Raw genomic sequence first — 21,943 nt, forward strand, 5'->3', positions numbered from 1 at the left:
GTTAACCTCTATAAATGATTAGGTTGGCTTTGAACCTCGAAATTGGACCTGAGTCTTATTGGAATGGGTTTGGATTTTGGCAGATCCATACCCGGAGACCTAAAACCTGACCGGACCATATGCATGCATACAAATTTTGTATATATAAAGTCATGAATAAAAGTACATATGCATACATGTCTATGCGTACATGTATCATTTGTTAACTATAAAAGAAAAAGAAAAAATCAAGTAGAGAGTTAGGAAACTCTAATCTATCTTGTTCTACTGAATTTCTATCAATGTCATTTGTAGTAATCCTTTTACAATACTTTTATACTGAGTTGGATTTGTAGAGTCGTTTTATTCTTCATATCTTTTAATTGCATGGGTATTTAGATAAGAAAAGTAATAGTTGAATAGATGCCATGTGCACGTGCGCACCCATTTCATAGTTCATAAGGTAGCATTTTGGATGCATTAAATAAATTAAAAATAGTTTAAATATTAGCAAAATAATTTGTTAAATATTCGATTTCTACCCGATACTCATCTTTTGTGATCCAATATCCAATATGAATCTAGGGTTTTAACTGGATTTGTGTTTGAATTTAGTTGTAATAAATATATTTTGAATTTGGATTTGGATATGGATATGAATTTGGATGCTGGGAGAAAAAAATAGGGTTGCTATATTTTGCTGCTGGAAGATGCATTCCATTTTGTCACAATACCTGATGTCGTCACCCTCACACAATATTTCATCATATGCGATGCATATAGGAGTATCTAATGGATGGCTATCATCAATCAAAAAATTTGTCATAAATTTAGTAAATATATTCTCTGTTGTATTATACATGCTCTGTTCTAATCATCTACTTCTGTTATAATATTTTCATTTTCAAGGAGTATTAGGCTTAGGCCTTTTTCATGGATATTTTTTTATGAAAGCCTAACTCTAAGAAAAACTAAGAATTCTTCAATGTCCTTTCTTTAGGAAAATTCTTCCATGCCCTTGAATTAGAAGCTGCTTTGGGCTTCATTCCCTGCTGGTCCTAGATTTAGAAGAAGCACTGAGACAGCTAAAATCTTTCCAGCTGTACAAAGGTTTCCAAATACTTCTGCAGAAGAGCATCGTTGGCTCGGTTGATTACCTGGAACTTTGATGCCAGACCCTTAACACCAATCTTAAACTTATTACCATACATAAATTAATGCATAGGGTCTTTGAAGGATCAAGTTATTGCCGAATAACATTGAAAAGTAGCCAAACTCAGGGATCTGAAGAGCCCTTCTAATATGATGATCACAAGCCAACAGCCCTTCATGCTGTCATTTGATGGTAATTCTTAAAATTAACAGTCATATGGAATGAAGACTGAATGCAAGTATTTCAACTAAACTAACCCATCCATCTGATTTCAGCTGTCTGATATACAGCATAAGAATGTGAAAAGACAATGGTGAGGTTGGAGTGTAAAAATGTTCCCATCATGAACAAAAATGATTCAGTAGTTGAGCCAACTGATTGCCAAAGCTTCAGCTGCACCAAATCATCTGATAAATGAACTGTGTATCATATGCATTGCCAGTGATTATCACATAAAAGCAGAAAATGACTGCCATGAAAGTGGAAAGAGAATTCCATTTAAAATAAAGCACAGGGCATCAATGATTGATGTTACACAAATGTGGGCCTCTATAAGCAGAAACACCAAGCCTTCAAATGAAACCCTGTCAAAATTTGACGGTAAATAAAAGGACATCCAGAAGGGAAATTAACAGGATCACATGCTCCCCTTATATATAAAAATGAATATTTCGTTGTGCCCGACTATCATTTTGTCACATAGTGATAATAAAGGTAAGATTATATATATTAAAAAATGGTGACAGTGATACCAACAATAAGAAATGAATTACAAGTATGATACTCGGTGACAGCATTGCCTAGCAGAAATGCCTTCTTGGGAGGTAAAATGCCTTCTGGAGTAATTGGATCACCGAAAGAGTCAGAACTTCATCTGTCATTTATATCCCAAAGGAGTTTCCGACTAACTGGCGGTGCAAGTCCAGGGAGATCGCGAATATCCTTGTTATGCGGGTTCACAAGCTGAACATTTGAAAAACAAGGATTTGGCAATTAAGATGATTCCAAAAATAAGAACTTTTGTTCACACAATCAGGGAGATCCAAAGCACATCAATGTTTACAATGAAGTTAGTCTAAGTTTCGATATTATCCACAATACAAATATAGTTCTGAAATTCCGAGGCACATCAATGTTTATGAACCTTTGTGCACGCAATCAGAAAATCATTCAGTATAAGAACTTGGAATGAACCCAAGTGAATTGATTGGAGTCGGTACACAATACTTGCCAAGTACAAAACTTAGTTCCATTTTCTTCCATGTGTGGTGGCATCACATTCACAGAGACTAAGCTTGAACAGAGTTTGAGCATGGCATCTGAGGAACTATGACAGGACCCCCAAAACAATTGGAAATTGCAGAAGCCAGGTAATACTTTGATTTCAAGACAAGCATCCATTCTATGATCTATTTTAAGGGAAGAGAAAGATTACTAGTGCATATAATTAAATATCAATCATTTTAATTAACTGAACTTGTTTAAATTTCAACTATTTCGTAAGATTCATTAAATACTGCATCATCTCATCATAAATAAATTAGGTAGGACAGCATCAAGGTAAGATGCTTTTGGAGAGAGAAGCCTAAAATGGAAATGAAAGAGCAAGGTCAGCTCCATAGATCCACAGGAACAAGGATGGGCACCATGCATAACGCTGTAATGAAAAGGGGTCCATAATATGAAGAAGTCTGGTTAGACAAGGACAATGCCTTGTGAGCATTGTCTGGGTTTGGGCTTGGGCTGTGAGAACAGCCTGCATATGAAATCCAATCATAAATCTTAACTGGCTTATCACTGCATGGATTGAGGAATTATTTGCATTGTCTTAGCAATATTATGTATCAACAGGTTCAACAGTAAAATCATAACAAAAAGGAAAAAAGAAAGTTAGCAAAAGAAGCTTTCAACTATATTCACCTTTACAATAATGATTGCTACCACCCCAATCACTATAAGGAAGAGCATGGCCATTATACAACGGTCAGTTGCAACCTGAATTAAGAAAAAGGTTGTGAATATGAGAGGACAGAGGCACTGCAGATTTAGAGAACCAGATAAGAAATCCAAGTTTTTGAGAAACTAACCGATCTACCAATTTCCTTCACCAGTTGAGATGCCTTCTTGATTGAAAAATGGATTGAATCCAGTTCGTTAACAATCCTACTCATTTGTTCGGTCTAACAAAATTTAGGAGATATAAGAATGTTAACCATATTCTTTGCCTTACGGGAAAGCACCAAGAGAAATTATTTAGTGGGATTTAAGGCTGATGTGGGAAGAGACGGACACACCTGTGCCTGGAGAGCAGCTGCAGTCTCTGCACCAACATTGACCGTGTCTTCCACAACCTGTAATCCACAGAACCACAAAGTTGCCGATTAAATCTGGAAATAGAAGAATCTTAAGATTGGAGCTGTCCATAATACTGAAAAGGCATCACTGGTAGTGCATATATTCTGCACTCTGTAGAGCTGCTCACTTTCATTTTTAACAGTACCAGGATAATTGTATGTTCTGGACAGTCAGGTTCTAAATGACCAATGGTTTCGCACCATTCTCATAAAGGAAATATACAAAAGGCACATCTTCTAGAGACACCAGATAGTAAGAAGCTATTAAAGAACACATGTTCCCCTACTAAAATAAAGAATTAATGTAGCGACGGGCTGGAGGAAGCTAGCAGTACCCAGAGATGGCAGTTTACAGCCCCTTCACTTTATTGATCAAAGAAAAATGGAGAAACAAACTAAAATGTCTGAATGATATTAAAACGGATGTGTTTAAACAAAAATGAGCATGCTCCAAAAAGTGCACTCTATGTGACTTCACATGCCCAAGATAAAATGATAAAAATTATTAACATTGATATGTTAGACCAGACAAATATAAGAGTTAGACAAGACCCCATTAAAGAATACTGTATGAATTCATGGAGATGTAATTTACATCATATAATAAAATATAGAGGAAGAAAAAGGATTTGTAGCATAATCTAGGTAGGTCAAAGGGTCTTAATAGAAGAGGAAAACCTAAAACTTATGTCTTGGAAATGAAGGCAAATTTATACCAATATTGATATTTATCAATACAAAGACAAAACAATTTATACAGTAAAATCAAACAGCTAAAATAAGGTTGTCCAGTTCTCCATTTACAGCAGAAAGAAGGCACAAGAATATTGAAAGAAACTGATTTGCAATTAGCATCTTCATCAGCCAAATTATAGATACTGAAATTAGACCTTCTCTTTCCACTTCAACTTAGAGGTAGACCTTGATTTTAGAAATGATGAGAAAATGTGTAACATGAAAGAGACTGCGACTCCACCAATCCTATCTTTTTATAGATAAGCCTAGGCAACTAAGTCAGGCAGCTTGGTATATGCCATACTATGTCTAAAGTTGTAGCATAACAAAACCTGAAAAAGGCTGCAACTACAATCTTTTGATCACTTACATATTAGAATTTATAGGAAAATCTAACCTTCTTTGACCGCTCGATAGCTTGATCTGTCTCATCCATCATTCGATGTCCCGTGTCCATTAACTGTTGATTGGTCATAGCTGCACATGTTGCATTAGAAATTGGAGATCACTTTAAAGTTCTTAGATTAGAATCAAGAAATTTAAAAACAAAATCATAAAGTTACAAAAGATGCAGCAAATTTTTAATTTAACAAGCACTTGATAATTGACAGGTAAACTTGACTTTGACATCAATGTTTGCAGAAAAGCAGGCTTGAAAGCAAGGAAGGAGCCCAATAATACAACAAAGATGTCTAAACTTTTTTCTTGAGTAGCTTTAATTAGAATGGTTCAGTATAACCTCATTCATCTAAGTTTTTCATTGTTACTGTCATGATTTAGATGATTTCCTCCAATAACTAGACAAGGTAGAAATTGGAGTTTCAGAAACAGAACATATCCTAGCTAATAATAGGACAGTTTCCCCTTAGGATTTCAACAGGCATAACTTGAGACTTATAATTTTCAGAAGCATGCTGTAGAACCACCTGATTAGCAATAAAAAGCCTCTGTTACATGTTGCAGAACCACCTGATTAGCATTAAAAACCTCTATTAACCCATACTGGAGTAGTAATGCAATGAAATATAGCTATATAGGTCCATACAATCTTCAGTAATACTGGATTTGATCTAGCTAAAAATCTAATTATATTCCCATAATTCCAGATTACTTGATTTATTCAAAAAGTAGTCGACATAGCTTCAATACACAATTGACTCGATTTGAGGAAAATTTGACACCTAATTTAAGCTATATACCATAGTTATAACCATCAAGCCTTATCTTGATTATCTGCATTGAGCTTTATGGATGCTCATTAGCTAAGGATTCCTATTTAGGGTCCACCTCAGCTATAATTTTGACTTTTTCTAGATCTTTTATCACAACCTCCATCCATGTCAACCTAGGTCTTCCTCCTCCTATTTCCTTGAACAAAATTAAGGTACCTCTTCTTATTAGAAGAAAAACCCTAGGGTCTCCATTGTACATGCCCACACCATCTCAATTGATTCTCCATCACTTTATTCCCTGTTGGTGTCACTCTAGTAGCTCCTCTAATATATTCATTTTCCAGTCTCTACTTTCTAATCCAAGATATATAAAATATTCAAAATAACAAGTTGGGATAAGCTAAATCCCACTAAAACCCTTTTTTTGCTATTTTAAATCATTTGGAAGAGTTATATATATTATATGTATATAATATATATATATATAGAGAGAGAGAGAATAAGAAATTGATAGATTTCATGTGTTTATGTTTTACGTTTGTGCAACTTGGATTCTCTCAATTTCTCTCAACATTTTGATCCCAAAAAGGAACAATAAGAACCCATTCAAATTAATACATGTTTTTGGTTTGTGAAAAATCTAAACTCCAAGCAGCCTTATCTTTTATTTGAAGACACTTAGTATTATTAAATTTAATTAAACGAATTGAAAAATGAAAAGATTAAAAAAAATCACAACTCAGATCTAATCAATCAAATGAAAGGTGCTATTAAATAATTTTTTAATTAGCACATGCATGTAGCTTTTTCAATTAAAAATCTAGTTTCTATTTAACAAAATTATATTGTACTATATCAAAAAATTACAAGATCAATAAAAGAAATTACAAGATCAACACATTTTTTTAGCCAATCACTCTCTTGTGGCCCTTTATTATGTTATGAGGAATATTAAACTGTGAATGCATGCTGCAACCACCAAGTATCTTCAAATGAATCCATGAACAAAAGAAGCACACAAACCGATTCAAGTATAATACCTCATTTAGTAACTACCTAGTAACTAAGACTTACAGGTGTTTACAAGTACATGCACTTTCTAGTATAAACTTATTTTCATCTCGATTTTAAGTAGCTTAAATGTAATTACATATTTGCAAGTGCATTTTATGCCAAGGTAACATAAGAACTTACTTGATGCTAACATAACGTCTTCGTCACCAACCCCATCTCCACCACCAGGACCGTCAAAGAGATCAATTCTTTTATTTTCAAGACTACTTGCATGCCTGTGGTTCCACAAACAAGAGTATTTAAAATAAATTTAACAAAATTGGGCAAGTTTTTTTGGTTGGTAGATTGGAAAAGAAAATAATAACTGAAAATCCAAACTTTCTAGTAACACAAAGGATATGACAATGGTAAGAGTAAAATTATATTAAGAGGCAACAATGCATAATGAACAGAAAAAATTGCTGATGAAACTAAAATTGCATTTTGATAAGCCAACAGATATGTTCAAGAATGAAAGACATTCCACAAATGAGATGATATATTTTGGTATTTAAAAAGAGTTTAATGTTTCCGATTGATGGAAAACTTGCAGCAAATCATCAGGGTAAACCAAATATGTTCTCTTTAAACACATTGGTCTAGATCAAGGCCGGCGGAACTGGTACCGGGCACTGTACCAGTTCTCTACCAGCACGAGTCGGTACGGGCCATGCCGGGCTTGTACCGACAGAGGAGACAGCACGCAGAGAGGAAGAAAGAGAGAGAGAAGGGGGAGAGAGGGAGGGAGAGGGCGGGACGCCGGCAGAGGGCCGTGGCCGCTCCTCCTATTTTGTTGCGGTGAAGTGGCTGCGGCCTCGCTTCCCGCAGCCTCGGCCAGCCTCCGTCGGCCCTCCGCTGACATTCCGCCCTCTCCCTCTCCCTCTCCCTCCCTCCCCCGCTCTCTCTCTCTTTCCTTCCCTTCCCTGGCTCCGATCACGGATTTCGTATCCGTTGCCGGAACTGTACCGGTGAACCACCGGTATGGCTCAGGATGGCCGGAACCGCCTAGTTCGGGACGGTTCCGCCGACTCTGATCTAGATTAGTAAAAGAAAAAAAAATCAAATAGAAAAGAAAAAACCAAAAGAAATGATAAGAAAGGTAAGATGGTAGTCCATTGAATATTTGCAGAATTTAAATAGATAATAAGATTAAGTGTACAGGGGACTCTACAATAATTAATAGGTGCCACTCCTAATGATAGAGTAGCTGACAACTTTTATTTGAACACAAAAGGACTCCTTGTATAATAATTATCGCTGAAGTTGCAAAATTTGAGTCACCATACAGAAAGATAACTAATACACTTTTGAACGCTACTCAAATTTCCTTAACTCTATTTATACCTAGATGACAACTATTTGACACTATACGAATATGACTCAGATTTACTTCTCTGCCAATAATAGATAGCCAGTGAATTAAATCACTAATAAAATCCTTTCATAAATTAACTGCACAATAAAAGCATGATAGATGGACTCCAATCTTAATTCAAAGTAACTTGGATTTACTCTAACAAGTTTCTCTCTGAAGACAAGTCTGAAAGGGACAATTGCATAAAAATAGGATGTCTTTATGGAAGGATTATTTAAATTTTAAAGTATATGGAATAATTTCAATTGAATGATGATATTGTCATATCAGTTACTAAAAAGGAAAAAGCTATAGTACTCCTTAAAGTAATCTCACAATGAAGGATTATATCTTGGATCAATAAAAAAACTTACAATAGGTCATCAACAAATGCGAGAGAGAGAGAGAGAGAGAGAGAGAGAGAGAGAGAGTACAGTCTAGATGAATCAATCAATGTTTTGTCATGTTTGACATAGCCCCCCTTCACATCTTTACATAGGCTGAACACTCGGATAATTTCCTTTTCTCCTTGTTGATCCAAAGAGGATAACACAGGATAGTGTAAGGGGGTTTTTCATCTACATCATCCATGAAGCTTCATTTCAAGGTTATGTCAGAAAGAGAAGCTCTTAATGACTGCTAAGCATAAGTAGATACTTAGTGGATAATGTTTACCTCCCAATGATGTGCAAATCTTTTTTTAAAGTTATTAATTTTAGATCATGAATTACATTATATTTGTCAGGCAAGAATCTAGCCTCTAGAAGCTTTAAGATCTTCAGTCACAAGTTTATATATTTTTCTATGTACTTAAATACATGCTGCCCTCATGTCTTCCTGACAAGCAAAATGCTTGAAGAAAAGACTATTGTGATCATATCTGCAATTTTGTGTTAGCTGAATAAGGTTCTATATCTAAACTTCTGCATTAAAATCTGAAATAATTTCAAAATTCTGTGCAGAAAATCTGCGTAAAGATGGATCAACATCTTAGGTTGAATGAATCCATTTTTGAGGTGAATCCTCAAGTCCCAGGCAGCATGCATCCCATTTGTAGGTTAAAGTAGGAATTACCTTTTCTATTGTCTAGTTTCTGCCTTAGCATTTCCCCACTATTCTATGGCAACATATCCAATAAAACTTGAGACCAAGGTCCGTCATCTTGGTACCATGCCCCGTACTGGTGATATCTTGGTAGAGTGTCGGTACACCCAATACTGTGTACCAATTTGATACCGATACACTATGGTACGTTCGATATGCACGAGTACCAGCCAGTACAGCATATCATACTTGAGATTCTTTGTTCATCTAAGATTCTATAAAAGAGATCTCCTTAGAGACAGATAATAATCAAGATCATGGTCTTTTTCATCAAAATGGGGTGAATTGCGGAGCATAATTTGGAGAACATAAGGCTCTTCATTAAAAAACAAATCACAACCTGAGGTCCCTAATCCAACTTCGCCTCCTGCTTACTTTTTTTCCCTTTCTTTCAGTTCTCCTTACTTATCTACAGAAGGTGAAGTTGATCTCTCTAAGTTTCAGATTGACAGAGTTTAATCCTAGTAAGGTGATGCAATCAATGAAAAGGCATGGGATCCAATAATAAAATGGAAACTAAATACAGAGCTATGAAAGTTCATAAATAAATTCATGCATAAATGCAAGATATGCGCCAGCACGTATAAAACAGTAAATATCAGACACCACCAAGAGATAAAAACTCACTGCTTCTTGAGAGCAACATATGAATTTAGTTCTTTAATCTGCAAAAGGCATGCTTCCATTCAGTTAGGTGACAAATGTGTAAGGGAATGTTTGAATAAAAAATGCACAAATTAGAAAAAGAAAGTAAGTTGCCCCCAGCACCATTGACTGTTTCTTTTCATTCAGCTTTTTGTTGGCATCATGGGTATTTCTGCTCTCCTCTTCCTTCATCATTTTCTCAAATTCTTTGATAAGCCTAGCAAAACATCAAAGCATACAATTCAAAATCAGCAAGAAAGTTAATAATTGCATAAATATTGATAACTAAATGGGACTCTTTTTTTTCCAGTAATTATAATCATTTGTGTGTATTATGTAGTATTTGAAAAGCGCCACCATCAGTTTTGGACAAAACCACAACGAAAACAATATCGCTAAAAATTCATCATTGTAGGATGCCCAATTTATATACCTAAAAGTTAACAAATGAGTAGTCTGCTTTGCACCAGCAGCACACCATACATGGCAACATATTCTGTTTACATGTCCTACAATCAGCTGCCACACACACACCAGAGGACACATAAAATGATCTGGCTATACATGTTCTGCACAGCCATGCACAATAATAGACTTTTCTGAAAAAATAAGCTTTTTGTTGTAATCCACCAGTATAATTAGCTTTCCTGATGAACTCTACATAGAATTAGGGCCTTCATTATTTCCTGCAGACTGTAAATTCCCATCATTGAAGCTCAACATTCACACCTAGCACTGCAAATCTGTAATACAAATGGTAGTTGGTGGGTTCTGACTTGCACATTCAACTACAAAGTTTCTAACGTCTGTAACTATACTGCAACCAAATTATCAAGAAAATAGGAAGTACTTCAATAATGGCAACTTCTATTTAACAGAACACAAGATATGAAACAAAAAATGCAAAAAACTCAAAATTTTGCATAACTATGTAATGCATGGAAGAGATTCATAAACATTTACCTCTTGCATTCCCGCATCTTATCAGTAAGTTCTTCCAACTGTCTAGTCCGTCGATTTGGGTCTTTGATCTTCTCCAATTTCTGAAATCCATTTCTGTTAGCAATGGCATAAGCATTAATTACTCAACGCACAATAATGGGCTCTCACGAGACTCTCTAGTAGTTAATTTTACAGTAAGCTAAACAAAATAATATCTAACGAAATGCTAAATGTCCAATTAAACTAGGGTGCCCATTATCATTTCCAGAAACATAGTACCTGTCATGTTACAATTGATATCTATGATCTTGTTCCCTTACCAATAATCGACACAAGGAATGGTTATTGGCAGATTATTACTTTCATCAACCACATTCTCATTCACATAGAACACCCATTTTGAATAATATACATAAGAAGCTTCATATTTCACCAGTTACTTTCCCATCCTTCAAAAATTTTTCATTGCTTCACGCAAACGAGGTTGAGAAAGAGTTTTGCGGAAGCCACTCCAAGCCATTCTAGAGATTTTAGTGATAGATATTCCAAAAAAAAAACTCTTTTCTTTTTGTTTGCTACAACTAATCTTCTGAGATTAAATCGTTAACGATCAAGTCCTGCCATAATCAAACAACCAGAATTGAAGGGAAGAGCTCCGAATTCTTACGACAATGCCCGGAAGATGTCATTGATCTGCCCCTCGATCTCGGCCAGCTCCTCGCTGATTGCAGACAAATCCATCTCGAACTCCTCAACAATTAAAACTTTCAAATATCAACCCAAAACCACTCCTCTAAAGCAATAGCACAAATGCTGCCCCAAAAATCCAACAAATATGGCCAGAAATCGATGCTACGATGTCTAACATCCACCGAATCCGGACACAAAGACCAGCTTCGAGCTGCTCATCGCATTGAATTCCCTAGCACTCCATGGCGATCCAAATCCCCTCACACGATCCCCACCATTAGAAATCCAAATGCAAAGGCTTCAAAGACTTCCCGATCTCCCTTGGAATCGCCGAACCGGAAGCCGGGAACCCCCAATGCGGGATCCGAGTCGAGATCCGGACCCGGCGCGCGAGAGGGGACGGAAGGGGGAGAGGAGAGAGAGGATCGATGTAGTGCTCTTGCGGAGATCTTGTTGGAAACGGTTTCGGAGGTTTTCGGACAGCTGGGACGTTTTGGTCCGATTTCTTGTAAAATTTTAAGCGACTTTGCCCGCTTGGTCGTGTCTTTTTGCGGTGCGAGGCCTCGTTGCGGATTCGGTTCTGTTAGGTTTGGTGAGCCAAATGGGTGCTCCGGAGGGATGAGGGTTGCATCCTCTCCTTTTTTTCTTTTTTTTTTTTTTTTTTGTTTTTTTGGTATCGAGCTAGGATTCACCTTCCTTCTCACTAATCCACCGTTGGATCACAAAGTTCATATCTCTCAAAGCAACTGGTGCATGATCCAATGGTGAATGGCGCGAAGGTGATTTTTTTTTTTTTGGTGCAACGCCAGCTCACACATAACAGATGTGGATGCGATCAACAAAGTCAGAAAACAAAAGGTTACAAAAAGGCTCACCTAATGTCCAACCAGACAAAACCACTAGAGTGATGGACTATAAAGAAAACAACCCAGTCAACAGCCACATTTGTCTCCCTGTAGACGTGTAAGGCCTGATAGGAGTGGTACTTCCCAGCAATCTGCGAATCTCATGGACCAGCGGCCGGTCCTCGGCTGTACATCCCTGAATCTCTTCAGAGAATGGCCTTTCTCGAACGTTCCTGTGATTATTTAATAATGAATATCTAAATAATGGTCGTCATTTAATAGTTATCTAGTCATGTTGTTCATCGTATAAAGAGAACAATGTTCGTTATTTTACATTTTTACTGCTTCCATAAATAAAATATTTTAAAATTTAAATTTTATGTTAATTTTATCGGAAAGTGGTTTGTATTGTCCCAAAAAAAACAAAATTCATAAAGTAAACAATAATTTGAACAACAATTATGCCATAATCAGTTATTAGTTTCCATTGTAGCATCATTGTGACCATAACAATATTCCATTATATTGCAACAATTTTGAATGATAAAGATTGGGACAAATGATAGCCGTCGTAATCGCTATGGTGGTTGATAATAGTTCTAGTAGAATTCTATTGTTGTAATGCATTAATAATACCGTCGATATCTTGGTTGGTGGTAAAGGTACGCATGGTTGTAGGTTTAATATTTAGGCCCTAAACTAACTGGACATGGGGCTTGCTTGATAAAGAGAGGTTTGCGGCATGTAACTCTGTGCACCTTACGAACTTCACATTAAGTCATAAGAATGAGTTGTTGGCTTGCATTGGAATATAATCCAAGTCATTAGCAAGTGCCATGACAAGAGGATCACAATCTTAAAAAAGTGATAGCAAATTTTTCTTTAGGATATCCCGTTCATTTATTAGATTTAAATTCTAGGCCTTGATTAGAAAATTAAAACCATCAAGTTAAGAACGTCAAGATTAACTATCTTCTCAAAAAAACATTTGATTTAACAGGCTGCCCATGCGCAATGGATGCACAGTGACACCAGCAGCTTAGGAGGTTGGCATACTTTCCCGTCTTTTTCAACCAAATGACAGAGGGGGAGAGAAGGCAAGAGGGCCGAAGGATGGCCTTCAATGCCAAGCTTAAACCCAGGGGCTAATTGGCCTCTTGCACCAAAGAGCTCAGGGCAAATTACAACCACTACTAGGCAAAGGATGAGAGTATTGAAGAAAAGACAAGTGATTTCCAAAAATATGATTGTACTCAACCTTTTGAGGCCCCAAATATGGCAATCAACCAGCCGGGCAAAGAAAAATTAATAAAGAAGAATTGGGCTACGAAATTAAAAACTGGATAATAGATAAATATTTGTCACTTCTACTGCACCCATTAGAACTGTAAAATATATCATGCATTACGTAATCATATTTGTACTGGACCTATCGATATACTATTAAAAAAAAAAGTCAGATTAGATAAAATAAGAGCCATCATTCTAAGCTCTAAGGAGCTAAATATTATTAAATTTTTGCTGATTCCTTCACCTGCAATGCTGAAAGATATTAGAGGGTGCAATAGAGACAATATGCCACCCTGAGGACAAAACAGTCCCACCACAAGCAAATTGCCCGAGGATAACGGATAACAGAGGCCACAGGCCCAGCCAAGAAAAATAGAAGAGGAGGGTTCCGTAGAACAAATTTGAGAGAGACGAGGAGAAATGGATGCCAACTTGGTAGCTCCCTCCTCCTCCCTCTGCCCCAAATCGTCCTTCCACCTGAAAAAGCCATCCTTCAAGACCCAGCCCTTCCTGTTCACCGGTCCGGTCCGTCTCCGACCTCGCCCCGTCCGTGCAACCGGCCCTTCCACCAGCGCCGACAACGGGGAGGCCAACACGAATGACGGCAGAGAGAAAGCTGAAGCCACTGCAGCACTGCCTCGATCAAGACCGACCACTCTCAACATCAAGTACCGGCGGCGGTCGAGAAACCAAGCAAGGCAAGAGCAGCAGCAAAGCATGAAAAAGCCCCCACCTCCTCCTCCTAAAGATTGGGACTCCATGACGCTGGGCGAGAAGGCGTTGGAGCTCTACGCGGGGGAGAAAGGCCTCCTCTTCTGGCTCAATAAGTTCGCCTACGCTTCCATCTTCATCATCATCGGAGGGTGGATCCTCTTCCGCTTTGTAGGTCCCTCGCTCGGCCTCTATCAGCTTGACTCACCTCCAATATCTCCATCCACCATGTTCAAAAGCTCATCATAAACCATCAAGCTAAGCTGCTTTTCAGCATCTTCTGTATCAATGCAATGTTATCATCTTGATCAATAACAATCAGCTACTTATCAATACTAGTATCCATGCTGCGTATGTCTGCACCTCTTACAAGGTCATTTATTTACAATGGATGAAATTGGTAAAATCCTATACCACTCAAGTCAATTAGATTTCTAATAAATCATTTCTTCTCTCTCCACCACCAAAGGGCAGAAAAGCTTAACTATGTTAAAAAAAAGTAGAAGCAATCACACACTAACGACCGATGGCGGCTCGTTTTTTCAATCTGCTACGGGTCATGCGAATTGCCTCCGTCGCAGTTTCCTGTGGTGGTGGATTCGAGTCTTTCTTGGCTGTAGAGGTGGCTGCGTCGACCAGCATCGGTTCTTCTTTACTTGGAGACGGACGGCTGGCAGTCACTGAAACAGCTGGGCTGGGACCAGATGAGGCTTGTGGCTTGGCTCGAGAGGCGACCGGGGAAAGGCCACCGGCCTTTGTGGGTTGTTCTTGCCGCTGGTTCTTATTAGGGCTAGGAGGTGCTCGAGCTGGCTGTTGAGGTTGCTGAAAGGCTGCTGGTCGGCGAGCAGGAGCTCCCGAAGGTGATTGATGGATTTTCTGTGATTGCTGCTGCTGCTGCGATAAGATCAATGGAACAAGATATCCAAGTTTCAGGAACGTAACATAGATTCGCAAACGTTGATTGATATTAAAAAGGAAAAAAAAAAATGAAATGATCATAACAATTTAAGATAAGAGGCATCAGAAGTTATGGCATGTAAGTGGCATCAACTTGAACCAAACATTGGGAATAATTGGAATAATCGAAGTGAAAGGAAATGATGCTTGAAATACGAAAAGGAATTGCAGTAAAATGGCATCTCGGGGATCATCAATATCTGGACACTTTATTTGACAAGAAAAAAGCCTACATGTCTTCACCCTCTTCAGATAATTCACATTGGAAATTTTTTAGAATTATATAAGTATAACATGTCCACAAACACGAAGCAAAATCCTGGTTTTGTGATTTTACACCATGCGTATCCAATACAGTTGACAAATGGATTCAAACATGTTCTTCTTATCAATAATGGCGACACGATATGCGAGTAATATAGGCGTTAAAATTCAAAGGGGAAACACATTATGGCATGAGAGATATGTGATTCTACAGTGAGCAAGGTCAACGAGCTGATGATGCACTTATGCGAAGGCGGGATCCCACTCATACCTAAGATAATATGAGTTAATAAATGAGATTCGCAAGGTGGCCATTAAGCCCCCATAAGCTGATGATGCACTTATGCGAAGGCAGGATTCCACTCATAGCTAAGATAATATGACTTAATAAATTAGATGATCACAAGGTAGCCATGAAGCCCCACCCCAGAGAAAACTTGTAAAAGTTATTTGGTCTTTTAACCAAAGGTCATGACACCCAAAAGAGAACAGACATTAGCATGCAGATCAGCAGAGAGGACCATGTAAGTGTGGCCCATGAAGAGTGGAAGCATGGTGTAGGACAGTCGACAACTTATGAATGCATTGATCTTTAACATAGGATGGGAGAGGATGGCTTTGTATCAATGCTTTATCCACAAAATGTATGTGAAAATAGTGCATGATATGTTACTGCAACAATGGGTTCAAACAGAGGTGAATTGGATGCTGAAAAACTGCAGCATGAAATTCAAAGTGTCTTGAGTTCAAGAAGATTAACGCTGCATGTGTATGTATGTGATACAAATATATGTCTCTCTATATATGTATATGTATGTAAATATGAATGTATATATATGTGTGTGTGTATGATGAGGGTCTTGCATTGATGATTCAAGCCGTTGGATATGATCTATACATCTAAACTGCTTATCCACCAAAAATCATGTATTTGGAGACCATCAGACTATGCATCACAAGTGGTCAAAAAAACATGTATTATTTCATGTTAGTTGAATTATTCAATTTTTTGACCACTTGATTTGTCGGCTAAGGATCTTGAAATCATATAATTTTTGGTGTGTAAGCACCTTAGAGATATTAGATCATATCCAATGGATTGGATATATGAATGTATGTATATTATATAAATAAAACTTTATTTGGCAGTCCAAGGTTTCTGGAAGGGGGCATATTCGATCTACAACATGATATTCATCAAGAGCTCATTAATTGCTATTGTTGTGGATGAGGAAAAACCCGCAGCAACACATGCAATAATCTCCTTATTACTGTAGAATCAGAACCAGAAATGGTAGAGGAAAGGAATTGCAGATGAGAAATTAACAATACTCCCTAGGAAAACTAACCATTCTTTTCCAAAGATGGCCAGACCAGATAGAATTGGATATTACAGATACCACACAGAATTCAAACTCTTGAATGGTTTCAAGCATAACTGTCACTGTTGACACCTTGCAAGAGAATCTAACACCACACTATTGCTCGAAGGACTTCATTTGGATATTATGGTGTCATCCTTGACAATATAGACCTTCATAACATTGTTAATGAATGTTTCTGGAAAAGCATATAAATTCATTGGACATGTAAACTATAGGAGTATGGAGCACAATCCCTTATATGGCAGGACAGGGAAAAGAAGAAACTTTAGCCATCCGAGTTGGAACAGGTAAACATGCATTGGATTTGGAAGAGTTATTTTCAAACCCCACCCATTATCAAAAATGTGAAGATTTTATATGCAAGTGCACAAAAAAGAAAAAATGTATTGATTATCGAGGGAGTAGAGATAGTAAACAAGCTTCAAAAAAAGAAAAAGGAAAAAAAAAAGTAGCAATCAAGATTCTCCATGTATGAGTGCAATTGAAAAGGAAAAAAAAATGTTCAAGAGAGTACAGATCATATACAAGTTTCAAAAAAGAAAAAGGAAAAAGAACAGTAGTAGTCAAGATTCTCCATACATGCATCTAACACAACACATTAATTCATCCAAACTAATTTAAATTGACATAACAAGTAATTTCACTCATACTGTTCGGCATCAAATTCCAAGTAGCATTCCATTTGCTCATGGGTAACGGGTAACAGTCATGCCTTTCCCATGACTTAAGTGGAAATCGTAATAACGTATCTTGAAAATTGTTCCTTAACACCAGGTCAAAGAGTTGTTCGTAACGACAATCGTTGTCAGGATCTTAAGATCCATGATCCATATCGAAACTAAAATTAGTCAAGATAATAACAGGGTCAGTTAAATAAATAACTAGCATGTAGAGGATTCAAATTCATGACCTCCAATAAACCTGAGCTATGATACTATGTCAACAAGCAAATTGACCCAAAAGCTTATACATACTAGCCTATAACTTTATGGTTGTTGAAAAATGAACTTATTATGTCCATATATGACAATTCCTTGCTCATTATTCACTTAAATTACTTACTCCTTTTCTTATTTAGGAGAAAGTTTTAGTTGTTGAGAAGTGAACTTATTATGTCCTTATTCATTTAAATTACAAGTTAAGCATGCCTCTTAGTATCCAAATTGTTTTGCAACTTTTCTCTAATACTTAAAAAGAATCTTGTGATTTATAATCTGATTCATGACTCAATTTAATTCAGTTCCCTCTAAAATTGCGATATAATCCTAATATTGGCAAAGCCAATAATGATTATTGGGATGTATTTTTAAATTAGGTAATCTTAAAACAATTAGCCATAACTATTTGAGATCAGCACCCTCTCATTCACCAGTAATTCATAAGGGTAACCTTAGTTGCTAGTGCTTTTTTTTTTATTTCTATCTCACACCTTCAATTTTGCCCCATGCCACTACAAACTTGTCCAATAACTAGTAATAGCTGATCAATTTAATATTTCATTTGACAAGTCAGTTCAACTTCGTTTTTGGAAATCATTAAATTTGGTATCACCTCATGATATCTTGAATATGCTTGTGAAACCAATTTCAATGTAATAGCTTATGGCCATGATTGACTCTAATCATCTCTCAGAACTGCATAACATTCAGCAGTAACTTTCTTTGATGCCATGTTTTCTCATTCCTCACTTACCCCTAAAGGAATTTTAGAGTTGCATCATTGCTGCCAAACTGATGCCTTGGTAATGCTTATGTCTCTCTTCTCTAGGAATGATGGAAAACCACGCAAAATAGTGAAAGCAGGTCTAGGGTTATCTCTTGTATCAGTGCAAGATTTAGCGGTTTGCTACCACAACTTCCATATACTAAAAAAATCGTAAACAAACTCATATAGTGATATGTATAACATAGCCCACCAGCTTTTAGTGTACAGTTTTCTATGTGGAACCCATAGAGTGAGGGGGGTTGCATGGTACACCTCATATATGACCTTGATCATTTTTTGATGGATTTGTGGTGAGGGCGTAGTGACTATCAACTTTACATGATGAAACTCCTGATCTGTTTCTCCTTGTGGTGAGGGCGTAGGACAAAACTGGCAGTATACGTAAATAATAACAGAACTCATGATCTATTTCTCCTTGTCAGTGGATACCTGAACAGGTCGAGTTCTTGGTGCCTGTGATTGTGAGGCAACAAAGTGCAAAATTTCAAAAAACCTTGTTTGGCCACAGCTCCAAGCCTTCTGCCAATAAATCACCAAAATGTTACCAGCTCTTGTTCTCAATTCAAGCAAATTACGATCAATCTCGGTCTCATGCTTCGCCACATATGGCCGAACGAACGTATCATACACATATGTAGTGCCCTGTCCAACTCAAACTAATCAGAATAGATAATAGGATAAAGAATAGCATCTGATAAACCCCATGGGGTGTCAATGCCATACCTTTGTTTTAGGATACCAGAGATACACAAAGAATGCCAACTTTGCTTCGCTGTACAATGGCAACCTTCACCAAAGCAAGATAAGACACCCATCAAAAATCACGAAAACAGGGAATCCGGTGTATGCAGGTAAAATAAACTCATATTACAAGATTTTCTTCATAAATAATAATAAAACAATTCTTGTCTACCATGAAATGAAAGTATCTCCAACTCTCTCGAAGACTGTCATTGCCGCAACCAAAATCCTACAAGAAATCAAAATAAAATATATTCTTTTAGCCAAATACATGTCAATCGAGCCTCAATTCCAACAAGCATGAAGAGGAACTTACCAGTACTGGCACCAAAATTGCAGCCGCTCGATCTCCGGCTTGTTCAATTCCACAGTTTTATAGCATTCATATGCTGGATAGGCATAGCCAAGAATCATCCTGTCAATGCCAATGCAGCAAATTTTTGTTTAGAATTCACATTTTTTTTATTTTTCATAATGCCCTCATAGCCAAAGAGAACATTGATCGAAGACCCATTTCGATAAAATTCATGCAAAAAACGTAGCAATGTCTTACACAAAAGCTCTGGTGAGAAACGATCCCATCATCTTGGCTTGCGTATAATGCACTAAAGAAGGAGTACCTCAGGATCTCTCTTTATCAAATGACCTAATCGAATGAAGAGGAAAAAAGTTTAAAAATCAAATTACTCATAATTGCCTCTTAAAACATTTCTAACAACAATGAAGCCGAATGCGGCAGCAGCCTATGATCCACAAATCAAGATTCTGAACACATTTGACACCAATGTCGCCAAAAAGGCGGAAAAAATTCAAAAATCTAGGGCATAAAAGATTTGACAAAAAAAACAAATTAAGGGAGTTAAATCATCGCAGAATCCTACCACATAGAACTAGGGCAGGAAAATCCAACTCCAAGGATCTACGTAAAAATTTCCCTCTCGAGGAAAAGGGAAAAAAAATAAACAAGGAAACATTCAACATAAGACGTCTAGTAAATCCCAAAATCTACCCGCATTCTTAAATAAAACACAAAAAGAAACGATCAAAAATATGAAAAACCAAGCGAATCAAGAAATGAAGCAGAATAAGAAATCCGAGACGGATTAGATCATAAAAGCGTCTCTTAAACATAGAAAAAGATATCACAAAAAAAAACTTAGAGAAAGGAAAGAAATCGAGAAAATGCTGCTATATTCCTCCGACCTTTCGCTAATGATAAGAGAGTTTCCTGCAACGAGCGAGCGAGATATAAAGATCGTGACCGAAACCTCCGATATTAACGAACAGGATACGGTGGGATATATATAGAGCGAGGGCTTGGAGTCGGTTGGCGAGGAACCTCGAACCGCCGCATCCCCTCCGAAATAGACCGGAGAGACTCCAGACGAACGGAAGGGGAGACGCCCACAACCACCAAAGCTCTCCTTTTCTTTTGAATTCTCTCTCTCTCTCTCTCTCTCTCTCTCTCTCTCTCTAGTATTTTTTTTTTCTTTTTTTTTTAATACGGCCATTTATATAGCTTTAGGTTGAGTGCATCCCGCTAAATCACAAGAAAGTAAAAAAAATAAAAAAAATATTTTCTGTAGATGTCCATAAAAAATCTTTGAAGTGCTGAACGATAAAGAAGGCGACCCAATCTACTGTTCTGTTCGCCTTACAAAACATATATATTATCTACAAGTAATCCATCTTCGAAGCCAGCCTACTGAGTCTTCGTGATGAGAGCGTCTACCCTTCTCTCTCAACCGGATTTGGGAGCCGCATCCAAAAACACCAATTAATTCGTGGTCTGGATTCCAGAAATCCTGCACCGTTGGATCTGCTCCATATCCTACGTGGAGTCCCTCTTGGCCTCATTGGAATGTATGGATCGGACGGACGCCTGTCAACCTTTTTGTCCTCCGGTGAACGTGCATGCATGGACGAAAAGGCATGAGGTAATAACAAGACAAGGAAACAACGGGGCTCTCTGAGATTAGATCAGATTCCGTCCATTTGATGAACAAGTCTGCCCATCAATGATGATCCAGGAGTGTGGAAATAAGGCTACGATTAATTCCCTCTCCTACTTCCACGGTCCCAAAAAGATAGTAGTTAGATAAGGACATATGCCTCTCTCTAATTCTCTTTATATTATCTAATTCTATAAAGGATACAGCCAATGGGACATGAAAAGAGAGAAGGACCCTTTGTTTGTGGAAGGCATGTGGAGAGGGACCCATGTGTTGCTTCTGGATTACATGATAGAGCTTTAAGGTGGTACCGAACCAGAAACAGAGCCACCAACCAAGGAGTAAGGATCTAGGACCAGTCCCATTGAGTGATATGTCTCGATAATGGGCAACCATGTATTGAGCTGGTCAGAGATGGGATACCACGCCCTCTGAGTTGATGAGCTGATGGGTTGAAACCTTTCATGATCTAGATATAAGTATATAACACTTCCATGAGATCAAGATGTCACCAGAATTGTCATGGAGGATGTATGGGATTCAAATCCATCTTTGGAGGACTTTGGATAATGTTTGCCTTACTGTCCTGAATGCACCTTCTTTGGGTGGACGCAATCATAATGTCAGTTGGAACGGAGTCATGCTTCCATGATTTGCTTTGCAAGGTGCTTTGCTTGGAGAGAGAGATACAGGAAGTATGATACACCATCAACAATGGCTTGCTTTTCCATCTCTTGCAGGAAATTCGTGAAGGGATCGCAAGTTAATGAACGGTTGGATTTAGAAAGTTGCACAATGCTGGAAAATTGTAAGATGAGAAGTTCAAATGCATGGAACGTGAACATACTAAAATATATGAAAAATTTATATTTATATATATATATATATATAT

At 37.5% G+C, this 21,943-nt stretch overlaps 3 protein-coding genes across 4 annotated transcripts; 1 reads left to right on the forward strand and 2 right to left on the reverse strand.

Moving 5' to 3' along the window:
• Positions 1–1,607: 1,607 nt before the first annotated feature.
• On the reverse strand, positions 1,608–11,681 carry LOC103714049 (putative plant SNARE 11). The gene is made up of 10 exons (XM_089925862.1): positions 11,159–11,681; positions 10,513–10,605; positions 9,673–9,766; positions 9,532–9,569; positions 6,588–6,682; positions 4,619–4,698; positions 3,427–3,483; positions 3,220–3,312; positions 3,053–3,127; positions 1,608–2,095 (listed from the first exon to the last, which is right to left on the reverse strand). Exons 1-10 carry the CDS (start codon positions 11,230–11,232, stop codon positions 2,003–2,005), a joined length of 792 nt encoding a protein of 263 aa, XP_089781988.1. The 5' UTR covers positions 11,233–11,681; the 3' UTR covers positions 1,608–2,002.
• Positions 11,682–13,612: 1,931 nt separating this feature from the next.
• LOC103714053 (uncharacterized) lies at positions 13,613–14,360 on the forward strand. Its single transcript, XM_008801184.6, has one exon. The coding sequence runs from the start codon at positions 13,737–13,739 to the stop codon at positions 14,274–14,276; it is 540 nt and encodes a 179-aa protein (XP_008799406.3). The 5' UTR covers positions 13,613–13,736; the 3' UTR covers positions 14,277–14,360.
• LOC103714052 (putative HVA22-like protein g) lies at positions 14,313–20,541 on the reverse strand. 2 transcript variants are annotated; one of them, XM_008801183.5, is made up of 7 exons: positions 20,303–20,541; positions 19,653–19,745; positions 19,416–19,514; positions 19,272–19,328; positions 19,082–19,145; positions 18,788–19,000; positions 14,313–14,921 (listed from the first exon to the last, which is right to left on the reverse strand). In XM_008801183.5, exons 2-7 carry the CDS (start codon positions 19,682–19,684, stop codon positions 14,544–14,546), a joined length of 843 nt encoding a protein of 280 aa, XP_008799405.3. In that variant the 5' UTR covers positions 19,685–19,745; positions 20,303–20,541; the 3' UTR covers positions 14,313–14,543. The 2 variants fall into 2 exon arrangements, with proteins under 2 accessions (XP_008799405.3, XP_038971400.2); XM_039115472.3 differs by having other exon boundaries at positions 14,313–14,918; positions 20,303–20,439.
• Between the last annotated feature and the right edge of the window lie 1,402 nt (positions 20,542–21,943).

Source organism: Phoenix dactylifera, chromosome 10 (assembly GCF_051530095.1).
Source record: "Phoenix dactylifera cultivar Ajwa chromosome 10, Ajwa_hap1_PhDact_Kaust_v1.1, whole genome shotgun sequence".
NCBI classification, from domain to species: Eukaryota; Viridiplantae; Streptophyta; class Magnoliopsida; order Arecales; family Arecaceae; genus Phoenix; species Phoenix dactylifera.